Raw genomic sequence first — 18,670 nt, 5'->3', positions numbered from 1 at the left:
CTGGAGGCTTCTACATGCAGTTCACTAGGGCCACTGGGGCCCTTGATGTCCACAGGGAGGTTCAACCTTCTCAGCCATCTGGTCGTCAAGCAGCAAAGTTCTAGAGACCAGCCCAACTTTTTCCAGATATCAGTTTCAGCTGAAAACTCTCTTGCAGTTGGAAATTCACTTTCTGAAACTTTTCCTCTCGTTATAACAGAGTTACTGTTTCTAAAATATCTTTTATTGATTTTAAAGCTTCTTCACCGCCGTTGCATTTCACAGCTACGGAGGAAAAATGGAATTATTTCCTGCCGCTGCCAGGTAACGGGAGCACATGACTTAACCCCGTTATGTAAGCGCACTTAACCTCATTAACAAGTGCCAAGCAGCTGTCGATGGCGAGAGGAAGAGGCTGTTCGCAGGCAGCGGCAGGTGGCAACAGCAACAAATCTCCGTGGAAGATGGTTCTTGCTTTTTGATTTGTTCAGGAAGAACTTGCAAAGTGCAAGAAGGTTCTCAGAGTGCGCTAACTTATAGGAAACAATCAGCAGTCACCTGCTTTGCAGAACTCTGACGTCTGGTTCTTATGGGATTCTGCACTTTGCATGTGCTTCACCTAAGGCTTCATTCTCACGAGGCGGATCCGCTGCCACGGAGTCCGCCTCTGTCCGCCAGCTTAGCGGGAGATCTCTCCTTTGATCTCCACTGAGCCGGCGGATGACAGGTCCCTCTCTGCTCACTGAGCGGGGAGGGGCTTGTCGAGCGCCGCTGGTTACTATGGAGAGATCGGACGAAAACGGACAGCATGTCCGTTTTCATCAGATTTCACCCGATCCGATCCGCCAGGGACGGATGCGAACGTAGGGGCATCCGTCTGATTTTAGCGGATTGGACCAGGTCGGATGTCAGCGGACATGTCACCGCTGACATCCGTCGCTCCATAGACTAGCATGGAGCGCCCGTTCAGGTCCGCTGACAAAACTGACAGGCGGATCTGAACGGTCCGACAGTGTGAAAGGGGCCTACAACCTAGCTGAACATTTAGTATAAACTCAGACAAAAACATTCCAGGTGCATCAGTATAAAAGATTTTCTTTAGAAAGCAGACACAGCCTGAGTAGAAAAGCCTGTCCATTCCCAGCATGTTGCAGGGAATGACCCTTGCTCCCTGCGTGGAAGCAGTGGTCTCTCTGCAGAGATCAGACACTCCTCCTACTGTCACACTCACCCCTCCTGGGATTCAGGGTGAGGTCTCCTTTATGGCACACATGCCACAGCCCAGCACTTCTAGATTTTGCCCTAAACATCGGTGCCACAATCAATTAGGAGACAATGTCAATTCCCCTGATCAGCAATGCAGCCAATCAGAAAACAGCTTAAATTGTGACTCAGTGTTTGAGAAATGCGTCAGTATGCATCAGCAAAGCCTCCGTGCTGTAGTACTTGCCTGTAGCCCCAAGTGCTCCCCTGCGTGCCCCCATGTCTCCACATGTACCCCAGTATGCCCCATGTTATCTAGTACTCCAATGGCGCCCCTATGTGCCGACATGTCTCCATGTATACCCCAGTATGCCCCATGTCATCTAGGGCTCTAAGTACGCCCCTGTGTGCCTCCATGTGTACCCCAGTATGCACTATGTCATCTAGTACTCCAAGTGCACCCCTGTGTGCCGCCATGTCTCCATGAACACCCCAGTATGCCCATGTCATCTAGTAATCCAAGTGCGCCCCTGTGTGCCCCCATGTCTCCATGTGCACCGCAGTATGTCCCATGTCACCTAGTACTCCAAGTGCACACCTGTGTGTCTCCATGTCTCCATTTGTAACCCGGTATCCCCTATGTCATCTAGGGCTCTAATTTCACCCTTGTGTGCCTCCATGTCTCCATGTGTACCCTAGTATGCCCCATGTCATCTATAGTTCCAAGTGCCCCCCTCTGTGCCTCCATGTGTACCCTAGTATTCCCTATGTCATCTAGTACTCCAAGTGCACCCCTGTTTGTATCCATATGTACCCCAGTATCCCTTATGTCATCTAGCACTCTAAGTGCGCCCTTGTGTGCATTTGTCTCCATGTGTACCCCAGGATCCCCTATGCCATCTAGGATGCTAAGTGTGCTCATATGTGCCTCTCTGTCTCCATGTGTACCCCAGTATGCCCCATGTCATCTAGTACGCCAAGTGTGCCCTTATATTCCTCCATGTGTACCCCAGTATCCTCATGTCATCTAGGGCTCCAAGTGTACCCTTGTGTCCCTCGATGTCTCCATGTGTACCTCAGCATGCTTCATGTCATCTAGTATTCTACATGTGCTCTTGTGTGCCTCCATGTCGCCATGTGTACCCCAGTATCCCCTATGTCATCTAGGGCTCCAAGTGCATTCCTGTGTGTGCCTCAACGTCTCTATGTCTACCCCAGTATCCTCTATGTCCTCTAGGGCTCTAATTGTGCCTCCATGTCTCCATTTGTACCCCAGTATGCCCCATGTCATCTAGAGCTCTAAGTCCGCCCCTGTGTGCCTCCATGTTTCCATGTGCACCCCAGTATGCCCCAAGTCATCTTGTACTCCCAGTGTGCTCCTGTGTGCTGCCATGTCTCCTTGTGTACCCTAGCATGCCCCATGCCATCTACTGACTCCCAGTGCACTCTGTGTGCCCCATGTTTCCAAGTGTGCCTAGTGCACCTTATATCATCTAGTGACTCTCAGTATGCCTTGTGTGTCCCATGTTTCCAAAGTGCACACCAGTCCGCCCTGTGTCACCTAGTGACCTCCAATTCACCCTGTGCATCTCTGTGTCCCCTGTGTCACCACGCTGCCTCCAGCAATCATTTAAGCTTATACTCCCTGCTGGTTGGAGATCTCTAGTTCTAACTGAGCAGGGGGGTGTGTCAGACCTCTGGAGAGAGACCACTGCTTCCAAACAGAAAGGAAGAGCATGCTAGTAGGGCACAGGCTTTTCTACCCATGCCATGGCTGCTTCCTAAGAGCACATATTCAACCGATTTAAACCAGAAGCTTTAATTTGGGCTTCATTTTTCAGTTTTGACTAATGCGCACCCTAACTGCCTTTACTGCAAGAAATGCATGCTCTCCTTCCCATTCCACCAGCAAAGCCATCGGTTTGGCACCACAGCCAGGCAACTAGCATTTTTAGAAAAAGAAATGCAACAAGAAGCCTTCAGGTTTGCCTCATGAAAGGTTTCCTTTAAACTGTAACTGTACATAGGGTCTGTCCTCCTGGCCGTTGTGGCTCCCCTGGATCGCTGGGTTGGTGCTGCTGGTAGATAACAATAAGTCCTTATCAGTATTGTACAGACAGCTGCCGCACTTCCCACCAACAGTCCCTTGTCCCCTGCACCTCCTCTCACACCTGTCACCAAAACAGGCGAGATCATGCCACCATGGAGCTCAAACCAGGGGAGAACAGGGGTTATCCTTCTAAAAAATACCAGTTTGCTGGTATTCCTACCAATCCAATGGCTTCAGTACTGTCACTTACCCAGCAGAAGTGTGCAGATGAGGGGTTCTGACATTATTATTATTATTATTATTATACAGGATTTATATAGCCCCAACAGTTTACGTAGCGCTTTACAACTTGACATTGATCTGTTTCATGTCAGTTTCTCAAAGCAAGACAGCCAGGCAATTAGCATTTTCAGAAGGAGGTTTTCTTGATGGTAGCCTCCATATTTTTCTCAGCCCTGGTTGTCTTCAGATAGAGAAGATGGTTTTCTTGATGGTAGCCTCCATATTTTTCTCAGCCCTGGTTGTCTTCAGATAGAGAAGATGGTTTTCTTGATGGTAGCCTCCATATTTTTCTCAGCCCTGGTTGTCTTCAGATAGAGAAGGAGGTTTTGTTGATGGTAGCCTCCATATTTTTCTCAGCCCTGGTTGTCTTCAAATAGAGAAGGAGGTTTTCTTGATGGTAGCCTCCATATTTTTCTCAGCCCTGGTTGTCTTCAGATAGAGAAGTCCAACTCCAGCTAGGAAAGGTCCATGTTAAGTACAGTAAGGCATGTCTCTGAGCCGACTGTCCAGGAAGTAGATGGTGACCTTAGATGATGCCTGAATAAAGATGGTGCCACCTGGAAAGAAGATCAGGTGAAAAATATATCTAGTGCCAGGTCAGCTTTAAGTGTTAACGCACATTGACTATTAAAGGCATTTTTTATTCTAGAGCAAATTTCCCTGCACTTTTCCATGCCCCGGGGAGCTGCAGGTGCCGCATACAGCCTGACATTGAAGTAACTGGACATACACTTGTACTCCTGTAAAGGAGCATGCACATGCAACATATTTCCTGAACATGAAAAGTTTGGTATACCGTACAGCAGTGGTCTCCAAACTGTGGCCAGGGGGCTGGATGTGGCCCTTTGCTTGCTTTTATCCAACCCTTTGGGCACTTTCCTCCTGCTGACTAAAAAAATGGGGCATAATTCCTGTTACTGACAACAACAGGGCACTATTACGCCCACTGACACCAAGGATCGGGCACTAGTCCTTCCACTGACATCAATGAAGGGGCACTATTGATCTTTTATTAAAAGAATCAAGCAACCAATTTTATACAAAAGTAAAAAACAAAACCATAGTACAAAACTTCAACAGAAATCCAAGGAATATACATCCATGTTCAGAATATATACAATATATACATAATCCACTACCAAAATTATTTACATAAAGCAGCAGAGAGGGCCTAAGAGGCACAACCCATCACCTATGTACGCAGCCATTTATCAAAAATTAATCCAAAAAAAAAATAGTAATCTAGGGTGATAAGGGACAGACAGCCACACCCGGGAAAGAGACTCCTGGCAGTCAGGGAGGCTTGAAACCCCTCCACGCCTTCAACCAAGCCCCCTGACTCCGCTTGTCTCTCTCAAGCACCCGAATCTTCTCCACCTCATGCAAAATGTCATACACCACCACCTGAACAGGAAGGATTTTACGCCGAATGCAGACCTGACACCGTGCGTTCCAAGTGAAATAACGGACTACTAGGCTAACTAGAAAAAGTGTATCTAAACAAAAAACCCCACCAGTATTGAATGCTCCATACACCCACTCAGCATAACCCAGCCTGGAGAGGAAAGGAACACCGAGGGCCCGCCCCACCTGTTTGTACACCTCTATGTTAAAAGGGCAATGAAGCAGAAAATGGTCCATAGTCTCCTCCTCACCTGCACACTCCTCCCGAGGACAGCTACGATCCACCCCACTGCGGAATTTCAAATTGCCCCTAACATAGAGTCTCCCATGGAAGCACAACCAGGCCAGATCCCTGAATTTAGGGGGTACTCTGTCCAAATTAATAAGTCTTAACCCTGCCCTCAAAACTGGGCCTGGGCAATCCCTTAAGGCCAGTGGGTCATGAAAGACTTCGCTCAAGACTCGACTCATAAGGACTTTCCTCGGAACCGATCTGAGATCTTCAGCCGACAATCGCCACTGCCGTAGTAACTTCAGGCACGGAGCGACATAGGCTGGTAGCTGACCACGATGACCCCTGAGATTCTTCACTTGGCCACCTTCTTCCCAAAGTCGTAGAAAAGGCCTAAACCAAGATCTAAATATGCCTGCCCATCCAGGAGGTTCCACTGCAAGCATATTACCAATATTAAACTTGAGAAAAAGCAGTGAAAAGAAAAGAACTGGGTTGACCATACCTAAGCCACCCTCCCTCCTGGATAGATAGGTGACATTCCTCTTGATGGGGTTCAGTCTGTTCCCCCACAACATCTGGAAGAACACACTACTGACCCTAGCATAGAGAGACACTGGCAAGATGCAGACAAAGCTGACATACAAGAAGATCGGAATCAGGTAAGTCTTAATCAGATCAACCCTTTCCCTCATAGATAACTTCCATCTCTTCCAGCTGACCACCTTAGTATTGGCAATTTCCAGTCTGCCTTCCCAGTTTTTGAGGCCATAATCGCCAGGTCCAAATTCAATGCCTAAAATCTTAATTCTTTCCTGGGGCACTGGAAAGGTGTCCGGGAGATCAAACCCCTCACCTTCCTTTCCCATCCAGAAAACTTCACTCTTTTCCTGATTGATCTTGGAGCCTGATGCTTCAGAATACCGTGATGTCAGAGAGACCACCTCCTCTGCTTCATCCGCCCCAGTGACAATCACCGACACATCGTCCGCATAGGCAACAACCCTCAAAGGCGGCTCACCCGGAAGCCCCACTGGCACCCCACACAACATGCCGCTCTCTAGCCTCCTGATGAAGGGGTCGATTGCAAACACATAGAGCAGGGGACTCAGGGGACAACCCTGGCGCACCCCGGAGCCAACCCCAAAGGACTGCCCAACCCAACCATTAACAAGAGGAAAGCTCTCTGCCCCCTCATACAAGACTTTTAACCAATCGACAAAACCACCCGGCAGACCGTACTTACTAAGGAGCAACCACAGGTACTCATGGTTAACACGATCAAAAGCCTTTGCCTGATCCAATGTCAGCAAATACTTTCCCCAGCCTGCAGCCCTGCACCGCTCCAAGGCCTCCCGGACAGCTAAAACTGCTGTGAAGGTGCACCTACCCTGGACCGAACAGTGCTGATGGCGAGAAAGCAAAGACTCTGCTACTGACGATAGGCGCCAGAAAATGATCTTTGCCAGTATCTTTCTATCGACATTAAGAAGGCTGATGGGGCGCCAATTCTCAACCATCGAAGGATCTTTACCCTTTGAAAGAAGAATCACAGCTGAGTGCCTCATGGAAGAGGGAAGTACCCCCTCAGCAAGGCAACTGTTAAAAACCTCTACCAAATGTGGGGCCAGAATAGACTTAAAAGCTTTGTAAAACTCAGCCGTCAAGCCATCCGGTCCAGGTGACTTTTTGATGGCAAGCTGTTCAATTGCCCTTATCACCTCTTCAACTGTGATCTCCTCTGTCAAATTCATCAATGGGACATCTTCATCATTTAGACCTGGAGTAGAGTCCAAAAAGCTTTCCATCTTGTCACGGTCAAGCTCTTTCCTCCCAAGAAGGTCAGCATAAAAGGACCTCACGACCTCCAGAATCCCTGACCTGGACTTTGTCAAGGAACCTGTACTGTCCTTAAGGCCAACGACCGTTTTAACAGCTACACCTTGTTTGCAGTTCTGGTAAGGGTCAGGCGAGTGGTACTTCCCATAGTCCCTCTCCAGAACCAAAGAGGCATGCCGGTCATATTGACACTTCCTGAGAAGGAGTTTCACTTCGGAGATTGCCCCAGGATCTCCTCCTCTCGAGACAAGAATATCCAGCTTCCTCCGTAAACGTTGGTAGGTCATGTATTTATTAAACTGCTTTCTATTGGCTAGGCCCCTGAAGAATCCAGCAATCCTCTTTTTGGTCAGCTCCCACCACTCAGCCTTGCTGCTACAAAAGTCCAGGATGGTCACCTGTGCCTGAAAGAATTCCTCAAAGGATTGTCTAACATGTTCTTCCTTGAGTAGAGTCGAATTCAATCTCCAGATGCCCTTGCCCCTCTGAGGGGCGTCTGAAGCATTCAGGACCACAGATAGCATACAGTGATCAGAGAACTCTACTGCCTGCACCACTGGGGGTGAGAAAGCAGAGGTCTCCTTCAAAAAAAAACCTATCTATTCTACTCTGACTATTACCTCGATGAAAGGTGAACCCAGTGTCATCCGGGAGGTGCTTAATGTGCACATCCACAAGACCAGCATCCCTAACCATACTATTTAAAAAAACGCTATCATATCCCAGCCTGTCCTTGAAGTCCTTCCTGTCCTTGGGCCTAGTTACTGTATTAAAGTCACCTCCAAAGACCACTTGCCGGGATGTAAAAAGAAATGGCTTGATCCTTGTAAAAAGGCATTTCCTGTCCCACTTTGTGTGCGGTCCATAAACATTAATTAGGCGCAGGTCCTGCCCTCCCACAAGGACGTCTAAGACCATACATCTCCCAATCTCCACCTCAATAACCCGCCGGACAGTTACCATGCCGGTTTTAAACAACACCGCCACACCGCCATAAGGCTCGGCCGCAAGAGACCAGTAAGATGGACCATACCTCCACTCTCTCTTGGCCATATGAATATCTGCCAAGGAGGTGAGCCTAGTCTCTTGCAAAAATAAAATTTCAGCATCTAATTGGCTGAACAAAAAGAAGGCCATAGAACGAGCTCTTACTGACTTAATGCTGGCGACATTTATTGTCACCACTTTTAACGGAGGGGGAACCGCCATTTGGGTTATTGGGTGGATTGCTTCTTAGCTCCCCTCTGCTGCTCATCACCAGAAGCCTCTCTCTTTCTTGAGGCCGCCTCAAACTCCATTTCGGAATCAGAACTTCGCTCCGAAGAAGCTCCAGATGAAGAGATATCCCAATTAGAGGACCTATAACGGTTGGAGACAGGCACTGGAGCCTGTTCTGTCCTCACCACCTGCTTCTTCCGCTTCCCAACCTTCCTTCTCTGTTCCAGGTACTGCAGGTCAGCTTCAGAGATGCCCTCATCTCCTGTTTTTTTCTTTGGAGTCTCTACAGAAGACTCCTTTACAGAGGAAGAAGCGACCTTTTTAGTACCCACTACCACTCCTGGTGGGGGGGGTGCTCCCTTTGAGTCAGACTTAGGAGGGGTAGACTCCTGGGGGGGAACTGACTCAGGGGGCACAGACTTGGAAGGTTCTGACACAAGAGGAGGGGATACAGTAGGCTGGGGGGACACAGAGACAGATACAGAAGGAATACTTACAGACACAGGAGGGGTGGCCACAGGAACTGGGGAGGGATCCTGAGCAGGACCAGGGGAGACGGTCACCCCAGAGGAGGATGGTACACCAGGGGCCTCACCCTCCATCCTGTCCAGCCTTGACATGTCATCAATTACCTCCTTCTCCATATTGTGCCAGGCTTCAGGACACCTGCTGTAGGGGTGGCCAAGGCGCAGGCACAGGTTGCACCTGATCATCTCGGTGCAGTCCCTAGCCATATGACCCTGACCCCGACACACTGAACATATCAAGGCTGAACAGGAAGAGCTCAAATGCCCCTTTTCTCCACAGCGGTGACACAGCTTCGGCTGACCAGGGTAGAAAATAGTCATCCTATCCCTCCCTATAAAAGCTGAGGAGGGCAGGTGACGGACAACATTCCCATCCCTGGCCAACCTGACTGTAACCGACCAACCCCCAGTCCAGATGTTACGCTCATCAAGGATTTTGCTGGGCTTAGTCAAAACCTCACCATAGTTCCTTAACCAGACCTCTAGGTCCCGAGCAGGAACACTCTCATTAGTGAGTATGATGGTTATCTTTTTCACCGTTGACCTTTGCGAAACCGCAACTGGGGCCAGACCTTCCCATTCAGGTCTTGACCTGCACCGAGCCTCATATCGCTCCCAGAACAGGTCAAGACCCTCTGGCCTGGTGAAACGAATGGTATAATCCCGTGTCCCAGCTACATGTATTAGAGCATACAGATCATTTGCCCCAAAACCCATCTCTAAAATCAAATCCACCACTGCACGCCGTGCTGGAGGGATCGCACCACCTTCCCATTTGAGAATTACCACATTTCTTCTCGGACCCCCAGCAGAAGCCAGAGACCCAAGACCAGATCCCGGGGTGCCCAAAGTGGTAGGCTGCAGGGGGAAACCCCGCTTGGGGGCGGAGCTACCAGGAGCAGAGCGTACCACCTGAGCAAACGTGGGTTTATCAGGGCCAAGGCCCCACACTGAAGTTACAGCAGTCTGTACATTACTATTATTATTCACTACTTGAACGGAGTTGGTAGGACTGTCCATCACACTTGTACTGGGACCATTGTTCATCACACTTGTACTGGGATGATTTTTATCAGTAACACAAATATCCACATTCTTATCAGGAATAGTCACAGTTTCTGCTGCAATGCCAGCTGTCTCCTGAAGCTGTGCTGTAGAGTCTTCAGCAGGTTTGGGGCAAACAGCTTCAGATTCAGCTAAATGGGGGTTAATAGGCTCTGCTGAATGTTGCAGTTCATCTGCAGGAATGTCATTTTTTAAATGCAAACTTTGCTGTACTGCAGCATCAGCAGGCACAGCATTGCTACACATAGGACTAGCAGCCTGATTGTCACTGGGCACATTGTCAGTATCAGTCACAAAAACTGTTTTATGCACCACATGGGGCTTGACGGGCTTTACCTTGTCAGGCACATTATCTGTTATGTCCTCCTCATGGAACACCAGCTGATCACCCCGCAAAGGAGACTCCATTGCCTGGATTACCTTGAGCATGCCTCCTGAGTCCTGGGAAGGCATGGGGCTGCTTACCTCTCCCTGAGGGGACAGGGGGTCTGAACTGGGGGTCTCCTCCTCCACCTCCATCTTTGTCATCCTGGCAAACCTTCTGTCATTACAGAATTTTTCTTTGAAGGGCCCATCTCTGCCTTCCATCATGGCCACAATGGTCTCCTGGTGTTCCACCCGGACCTTGGCCAGTTGGATCTCCGGATCCATGGATCCACGTTTCTGGCTATGTAAGCCCTCACGCTGCCTTCTCAAGCGCTTCACCTCGGCTCTGAGCTTGTACAGCTTGTCTCTTTCTCTATTCAGGACTTTAATCCCGGCCACCACTCGCTCCCGGATGGCCTCTGAGCCTTCATCTTCACCAGGGGTAGAGAGATCCCCAGCCATGGCTTGTGCAGGAGCAGGCATGTTACCTGATGGCCCAGGAGATGGCTGGGAGCTTCCAGCAGGAGAGGCCCTGCTGGCCTCCATGGCTTCCCCAGAAAGGGGCCAGGAGAGCTGGGATAGATTTCCTCACCAGTCCCCTCTCACACAGATCAGCAGCAGCTCCAGAGACAGCCTCCTCCTGACACACCTGTGCTCCAATGATGGGTGGGGCACTATTGATCTTTTATTAAAAGAATCAAGCAACCAATTTTATACAAAAGTAAAAAACAAAACCAAAGTACAAAACTTCAACAGAAATCCAAGGAATATACATCCATGTTCAGAATATATACAATATATACATAATCCACTACCAAAATTATTTACATAAAGCAGCAGAGAGGGCCTAAGAGGCACAACCCATCACCTATGTACGCAGCCATTTATCAAAAATTAATCCAAAAAAAAAATAATAATCTAGGGTGATAAGAGACAGACAGCCACACCCGGGAAAGAGACTCCTGGCAGTCAGGGAGGCCTGAAACCCCTCCACGCCTTCAACCAAGCCCCCTGACTCCGCTTGTCTCTCTCGAGCACCCGAATCTTCTCCACCTCATGCAGAATGTCATACACCACCACCTGAACAGGAAGGATTTTACGCCGAATGCAGACCTGACACCGTGCGTTCCAAGTGAAATAACGGACTACTAGGCTAACTAGAAAAAGTGTATCTAAACAAAAAACCCCACCAGTATTGAATGCTCCGTACACCCACTCAGCATAACCCAGCCTGGAGAGGAAAGGGACACCGAGGGCCCGTCCCACCTGTTTGTACACCTCTATGTTAAAAGGGCAATGAAGCAGAAAATGGTCCATAGTCTCCTCCTCACCTGCACACTCCTCCCGAGGACAGCTACGATCCACCCCACTGCGGAATTTCAAATTGCCCCTAACATAGAGTCTCCCATGGAAGCACAACCAGGCCAGATCCCTAAATTTAGGGGGTACTCTGTCCAAATTAATAAGTCTTAACCCTGCCCTCAAAACTGGGCCTGGGCAATCCCTTAAGGCCAGTGGGTCATGAAAGACTTCGCTCAAGACTCGACTCATAAGGACTTTCCTCGGAACCGATCTGAGATCTTCAGCCGACAATCACCACTGCCGTAATAACTTCAGGCACGGAGCGACATAGGCTGGTAGCTGACCACGATGACCCCTGAGATTCTTCACTTGGCCACCTTCTTCCCAAAGTCGTAGAAAAGGCCTAAACCAAGATCTAAATATGCCTGCCCATCCAGGAGGTTCCACTGCAAGCATATTACCAATATTAAACTTGAGAAAAAGCAGTGAAAAGAAAAGAACTGGGTTGACCATACCTAAGCCACCCTCCCTCCTGGATAGATAGGTGACATTCCTCTTGATGGGGTTCAGTCTGTTCCCCCACAACATCTGGAAGAACACACTACTGACCCTAGCATAGAGAGACACTGGCAAGATGCAGACAAAGCTGACATACAAGAAGATCGGAATCAGGTAAGTCTTAATCAGATCAACCCTTTCCCTCATAGATAACTTCCATCTCTTCCAGCTGACCACCTTAGTATTGGCAATTTCCAGTCTGCCTTCCCAGTTTTTTAGGCCATAATCGCCAGGTCCAAATTCAATGCCTAAAATCTTAATTCTTTCCTGGGGCACTGGAAAGGTGTCCGGGAGATCAAACCCCTCACCTTCCTTTCCCATCCAGAAAACTTCACTCTTTTCCTGATTGATCTTGGAGCCTGATGCTTCAGAATACCGTGATGTCAGAGAGACCACCTCCTCTGCTTCATCCGCCCCAGTGACAATCACCGACACATCGTCCGCATAGGCAACAACCCTCAAAGGTGGCTCACCCGGAAGCCCCACTGGCACCCCACACAACATGCCGCTCTCTAGCCTCCTGATGAAGGGGTCGATTGCAAACACATAGAGCAGGGGACTCAGGGGACAACCCTGGCGCACCCCGGAGCCAACCTCAAAGGACTGCCCAACCCAACCATTAACAAGAGGAAAGCTCTCTGCCCCCTCATACAAGACTTTTAACCAATCGACAAAACCACCCGGCAGACCGTACTTACTAAGGAGCAACCACAGGTACTCATGGTTAACACGAGCAAAAGCCTTTGCCTGATCCAATGTCAGCAAATACTTTCCCCAGCCTGCAGCCCTGCACCGCTCCAAGGCCTCCCGGACAGCTAAAACTGCTGTGAAGGTGCACCTACCCTGGACCGAACAGTGCTGATGGCGAGAAAGCAAAGACTCTGCTACTGACGATAGGCGCCAGAAAATGATCTTTGCCAGTATCTTTCTATCGACATTAAGAAGGCTGATGGGGCGCCAATTCTCAATCATCGAAGGATCTTTACCCTTTGAAAGAAGAATCACAGCTGAGTGCCTCATGGAAGAGGGAAGTACCCCCTCAGCAAGGCAACTGTTAAAAACCTCTACCAAATGTGGGGCCAGAATAGACTTAAAAGCTTTGTAAAACTCAGCCGTCAAGCCATCCGGTCCAGGTGACTTTTTGATGGCAAGCTGTTCAATTGCCCTTATCACCTCTTCAACTGTGATCTCCTCTGTCAAATTCATCAATGGGACATCTTCATCATTTAGACCTGGAGTAGAGTCCAAAAAGCTTTCCATCTTGTCACGGTCAAGCTCTTTCCTCCCAAGAAGGTCAGCATAAAAGGACCTCACGACCTCCAGAATCCCTGACCTGGACTTTGTCAAGGAACCTGTACTGTCCTTAAGGCCAACGACCGTTTTAACAGCTACACCTTGTTTGCAGTTCTGGTAAGGGTCAGGCGAGTGGTACTTCCCATAGTCCCTCTCCAGAACCAAAGAGGCTTGCCGGTCATATTGACACTTCCTGAGAAGGAGTTTCACTTCGGAGATTGCCCCAGGATCTCCTCCTCTCGAGACAAGAATATCCAGCTTCCTCCGTAAACGTTGGTAGGTCATGTATTTATTAAACTGCTTTCTATTGGCTAGGCCCCTGAAGAATCCAGCAATCCTCTTTTTGGTCAGCTCCCACCACTCAGCCTTGCTGCTACAAAAGTCCAGGATGGTCACCTGTGCCTGAAAGAATTCCTCAAAGGATTGTCTAACATGTTCTTCCTTGAGTAGAGTCGAATTCAATCTCCAGATGCCCTTGCCCCTCTGAGGGGCGTCTGAAGCATTCAGGACCACAGATAGCATACAGTGATCAGAGAACTCTACTGCCTGCACCACTGGGGGTGAGAAAGCAGAGGTCTCCTTCAAAAAAAACCTATCTATTCTACTCTGACTATTACCTCGATGAAAGGTGAACCCAGTGTCATCCGGGAGGTGCTTAATGTGCACATCCACAAGACCAGCATCCCTAACCATACTATTTAAAAAAACGCTATCATATCCCAGCCTGTCCTTGAAGTCCTTCCTGTCCTTGGGCCTAGTTACTGTATTAAAGTCACCTCCAAAGACCACTTGCCGGGATGTAAAAAGAAATGGCTTGATCCTTGTAAAAAGGCATTTCCTGTCCCACTTTGTGTGCGGTCCATAAACATTAATTAGGCGCAGGTCCTGCCCTCCCACAAGGACGTCTAAGACCATACATCTCCCAATCTCCACCTCAATAACCCGCCGGACAGTTACCATGCCGGTTTTAAACAACACCGCCACACCGCCGTAAGGCTCGGCCGCAAGAGACCAGTAAGATGGACCATACCTCCACTCTCTCTTGGCCATATGAATATCTGCCAAGGAGGTGAGCCTAGTCTCTTGCAAAAATAAAATTTCAGCATCTAATTGGCTGAACAAAAAGAAGGCCATAGAACGAGCTCTTACTGACTTAATGCTGGCGACATTTATTGTCACCACTTTTAACGGAGGGGGAACCGCCATTTGGGTTATTGGGTGGTTTGCTTCTTAGCTCCCCTCTGCTGCTCATCACCAGAAGCCTCTCTCTTTCTTGAGGCCGCCTCAAACTCCATTTCGGAATCAGAACTTCGCTCCGAAGAAGCTCCAGATGAAGAGATATCCCAATTAGAGGACCTATACCGGTTGGAGACAGGCACTGGAGCCTGTTCTGTCCTCACCACCTGCTTCTTCCGCTTCCCAACCTTCCTTCTCTCCTCCAGGTACTGCAGGTCAGCTTCAGAGATGCCCTCATCTCTTACTTTTTTCTGTGAAGTCTTTACAGAAGACTTCTTTACAGAGGAAGAAGCAACCTTTTTAGTACCCACTACCACTGCTGGTGGGGGGGGTGCTCCCTTTGAATCAGACTTAGGAGGGGTAGACTCCTGGGGGGTAACTGACTCAGGGGGCACAGACTTGGAAGGTTCTGACACAAGAGGAGAGGGTACAGTAGGCTGGGGGGAGACAGATACAGATACAGAAGGAATACTTACAGACACATGAGGGGTGGCCACAGGAACTGGAGAGGGATCCTGAGCAGGACCAGGGGAGTCAGTCACCGCAGAGGAGGATGGTACACCAGGGGCCTCACCCTCCATCCTGTCCAGCCTTGACAAGTCATCTATTACCTCCTTCTCCATATTGTGCCAGGCTTCAGGACATCTGCTGTAGGGGTGGCCAAGGCGCAGGCACAGGTTGCACCTGATCATTTTGGTGCAGTCCTTAGCCATATGACCCTGACCTCGACACACTGAACATATCAAGGCTGAACAGGAGGAACTCAAATGCCCCTTTTCTCCACAGCGGTGACACAGCTTCGGCTGACCAGGGTAAAAAACAGTCATCCTATCCCTCCCTATAAAAGCTGAGGAGGGCAGGTGACGGACAACATTCCCATCCCTGGCCAACCTGACTGTAACTGACCAACCCCCAGTCCAGATGTTACGCTCATCAAGGATTTTATTGGGCTTGGTCAAAACCTCCCCATAGTTCCTTAACCAAACCTCTAGATCCCGGGCAGGGACACTCTCATTAGTGAGGATAATTGTGACTTTTTTTACTGTAGACCTCTGAGAAACTGCAACTGGGGCCAGACCTTCCCATTCAGGTCTTGACCTGCAACGAGCCTCATATCTCTCCCAGAACAGGTCAAGACCCTCTGGCCTGGTGAAGCTAACTGTATAATCCCGGCTCCCAGCTACATGTATAAAGGCATACAGATCATTTGCCCCAAAACCCATCTCTAAAATCATGTCCACCACTGCACGCCGTGCTGGAGGGATCGCACCACCTTCCCATTTCAGAATAACAACATTACGTCTGGGACCCCCAGCAGAAGCCAGAGACCCAAGACCAGATCCTGGGGTGCTCAAAGTGGTAGCCTGTAGGGGAAAACCCCGCTTGGGGGCAGAGCTACCAGGAGCAGAGCGTACCACCTGAGCAAAGGTAAGTTTTTCAGGGCCAAGGCCCCACACTGAAGTCATAGCAGTCTGTACATTACTATTATTATTCACTGCTTGAACGGAGTTGGTAGGACTGTCCATCACACTTGAACTGGGACCATTATTCATCACACTTGTACTGGGATGATTTTTATCAGTCACACAAAACTTCACATTCCCATCAGGAATAGTCACAGTTTCTGATGCAATACCAGCTGTCTCCTGAAGCTGTGCTGTAGAGTCCTCAGCAGCTGTGGGGCAAACAGCTTCAGCTAAAGGGGGGTTAATAGGCTCTGCTGAATCTTGTAGTTCATCTGCAGGAATGTCATTTTTTAAAAGCAAACTTTGCTGTACTGCAGCATCAGCAGGCACAGCATTACTACACATAGGACTAGCAGCCTGACTCTCACTGGGCACATTGTCTGTATCAGTCACAGTGTTGAATGGCACAAAAATTGTTTTATCCACAATATGGGACTTGACAGGCTTTACCTTGTCAGGCACATTGTCTGTAATGTCCTCATCATTAAATGCCAGCTGATCCCCCCGCATAGGAGACTCCATTACCTGGATGGCCCTGAGCATGCCTCCTGAGTCCTGGGAAGGCATGGGGCTGCTTACCTCTCCCTGAGGGGGCAGGGGGTCAGAACTGGGGGTCTCCTCCTCCACCTCCATCTTTGTCATCCTCGCAAATCTTTTATCGTTACAAAACTTTTCTTTGAAGGGCCCATCTCTGCCTTCCATCATGGACACAATGGTCTCCTGGTGTTCCACCCGGACCTTGGCCAGTTGGATCTCCGGATCCATGGACCCTCGTTTCTGGCTATGCAAGCCCTCACGTTGCCTTCTCAGGCGCTTCACCTCCGCTCTGAGCTTGTAGAGCTTGTCTCTTTCCCTATTCAGGACCTTAATCCCGGCCACCACTCGCTCCCGGATGGCCCCGGAACCTTCATCTTCACCAGGGGCAGAGAGATCACCAACCATGGGTTGTATAGGGGCAGGTATGTTACCTGATGGCCCAGGAGATGGCTGTGAGCTTCCAGCAGGAGAGGCCCTGCTGGCCTCCATGGCTTCCCCAGAAAGGGGCCAGGAGAGCTGGGATAGATTTCCTCACCAGTCCCCTCTCACACAGATCTGCAGCAGCTCCAGAGAGACAGCCTCCTCCTGACACACCTGTGCTCCAATGATGGGTGGGGCACTATTCCTCCCACTGACACCAAAAATGGGGCACTATTCCTTCCAATGACACCACTGATGGGGCACTATTCCTCTTACTGACACCAATGATGGGGCACTAGTCCTCCCACTGACGTCAATGAAGGGGCACTAGTCCTCCCACTGATACCAGTGATGAGTCACTATTCCTCCCACTGATACCAATGATGGGGCACTATTCCTCCCACTGATACCAATGATGGGGCACTATTCCTCTTACTGACACCAATGATGGGGCACTATTCCTCCCACGGATATCAATGATGGGGTACTATTTGCCCCCCCCCCTGATACCAATGATGTGGCACTATTCCTCCCACAGATACCAATGATGGAGCACTATTCCTTCCACTGATACCAATGATGGGGCACTATTCCTCTCACTGATACCAATGATGGAGCACTATTCCTCTGACACCAATGATGGGGCACTATTCCTTTTACTGACATCAATGATGGGGCACTAGTCCTCCCACTTACATCAATGATGGGGCACTAGTCCTCCCACTGATACCAGTGATGAGGCACTATTCCTCCCACTGATACCAATGATGGGGCACTATTCCTCCCACGGATATCAGTGATGGGGTACTATTCCTCCCACTATACCAATGATGGGGCACTATTCCTCCCACTGACACCAAGGATCGGGCACAAGTCCTCCCACTGACATCTATGAAGGGGCACTATTCCTTCCAATGACACCAATGATGGGGCACTAGTCCTCCAACTGACATCAATGATGAGGCACTATTCCTCCTACTGATACCAATAATTGGGCACTATTCCTCCCACTGATACCAAAGATGGGGCACTATTCCTCCCACGGATATCAGTGATGGGGTATTGTCCCCCCCCCCACGATACCAATGATGGGGCACTATTTCTTCCACTGATATCAATGATGGAGCACTATTCCTCTTACTGACACCAATGATGGGGCACTATTCCCCCCACTGATACCAATGATGGGGTACTATTCCCCCCCCCGATACCAATGATGGGGCACTATTCCTCCCACAGATACCAATGATGGAGCACTATTACTCCCAGTGACACCAACGATGGGGCACTATTCCTCTTACTGACACCAAAGATGGGGCACTATTCCTCCCACTGACACCAATGATGGGGCACTAGCCTCCCACTGACACCAATGATGGGGCACTATTCCTCCCACTGACACCAATGATGAGACACTATTGCTCCCACTGATACCAACGATGGGGCACTATTCCCACGGACACCAAAAACGGGGCACAATTTCTCCCCATAATGCCAAAGATGCACTGTTTACTCCTTCTGACACAGGACAATTTCTTCTCCTAAAGGCCACAATTCGGTTCCCCTAAAGTCCGAAGGACAATAAACTGGCCCTTTGTTTGAAGACCCCTGCCCTAAAGCATAAAAAACACCTGCAATGCACACAGGAAAGGACATGTATGTAAGGGTTTGTTTTTTGTTACTTTTTTAATGC

General features: G+C 49.4%; 2 protein-coding genes across 2 annotated transcripts in view; one reads left to right on the top strand and one right to left on the bottom strand.

Moving 5' to 3' along the window:
• Positions 1-10,823, bottom strand: part of LOC141141327 (uncharacterized) — a 69,649-nt gene extending 58,826 nt beyond the window's left edge. Inside the window, exon 1 of the mRNA XM_073629000.1 lies at positions 10,136-10,823. Coding sequence (XP_073485101.1) covers positions 10,136-10,711 — 576 coding nt within the window. The 5' untranslated portion in view covers positions 10,712-10,823. The remainder of the gene's footprint in view (positions 1-10,135) is intronic.
• The window catches only part of NCOA1 (nuclear receptor coactivator 1), a 589,360-nt gene that overhangs the window by 194,263 nt on the left and 376,427 nt on the right, over positions 1-18,670 (top strand). The window lies entirely within an intron of this gene.

Source organism: Aquarana catesbeiana, linkage group LG04 (genome assembly GCF_042186555.1).
Source record: "Aquarana catesbeiana isolate 2022-GZ linkage group LG04, ASM4218655v1, whole genome shotgun sequence".
NCBI classification, from domain to species: Eukaryota; Metazoa; Chordata; class Amphibia; order Anura; family Ranidae; genus Aquarana; species Aquarana catesbeiana.
This window is presented reverse-complemented; position numbering and strand designations above follow the sequence as displayed.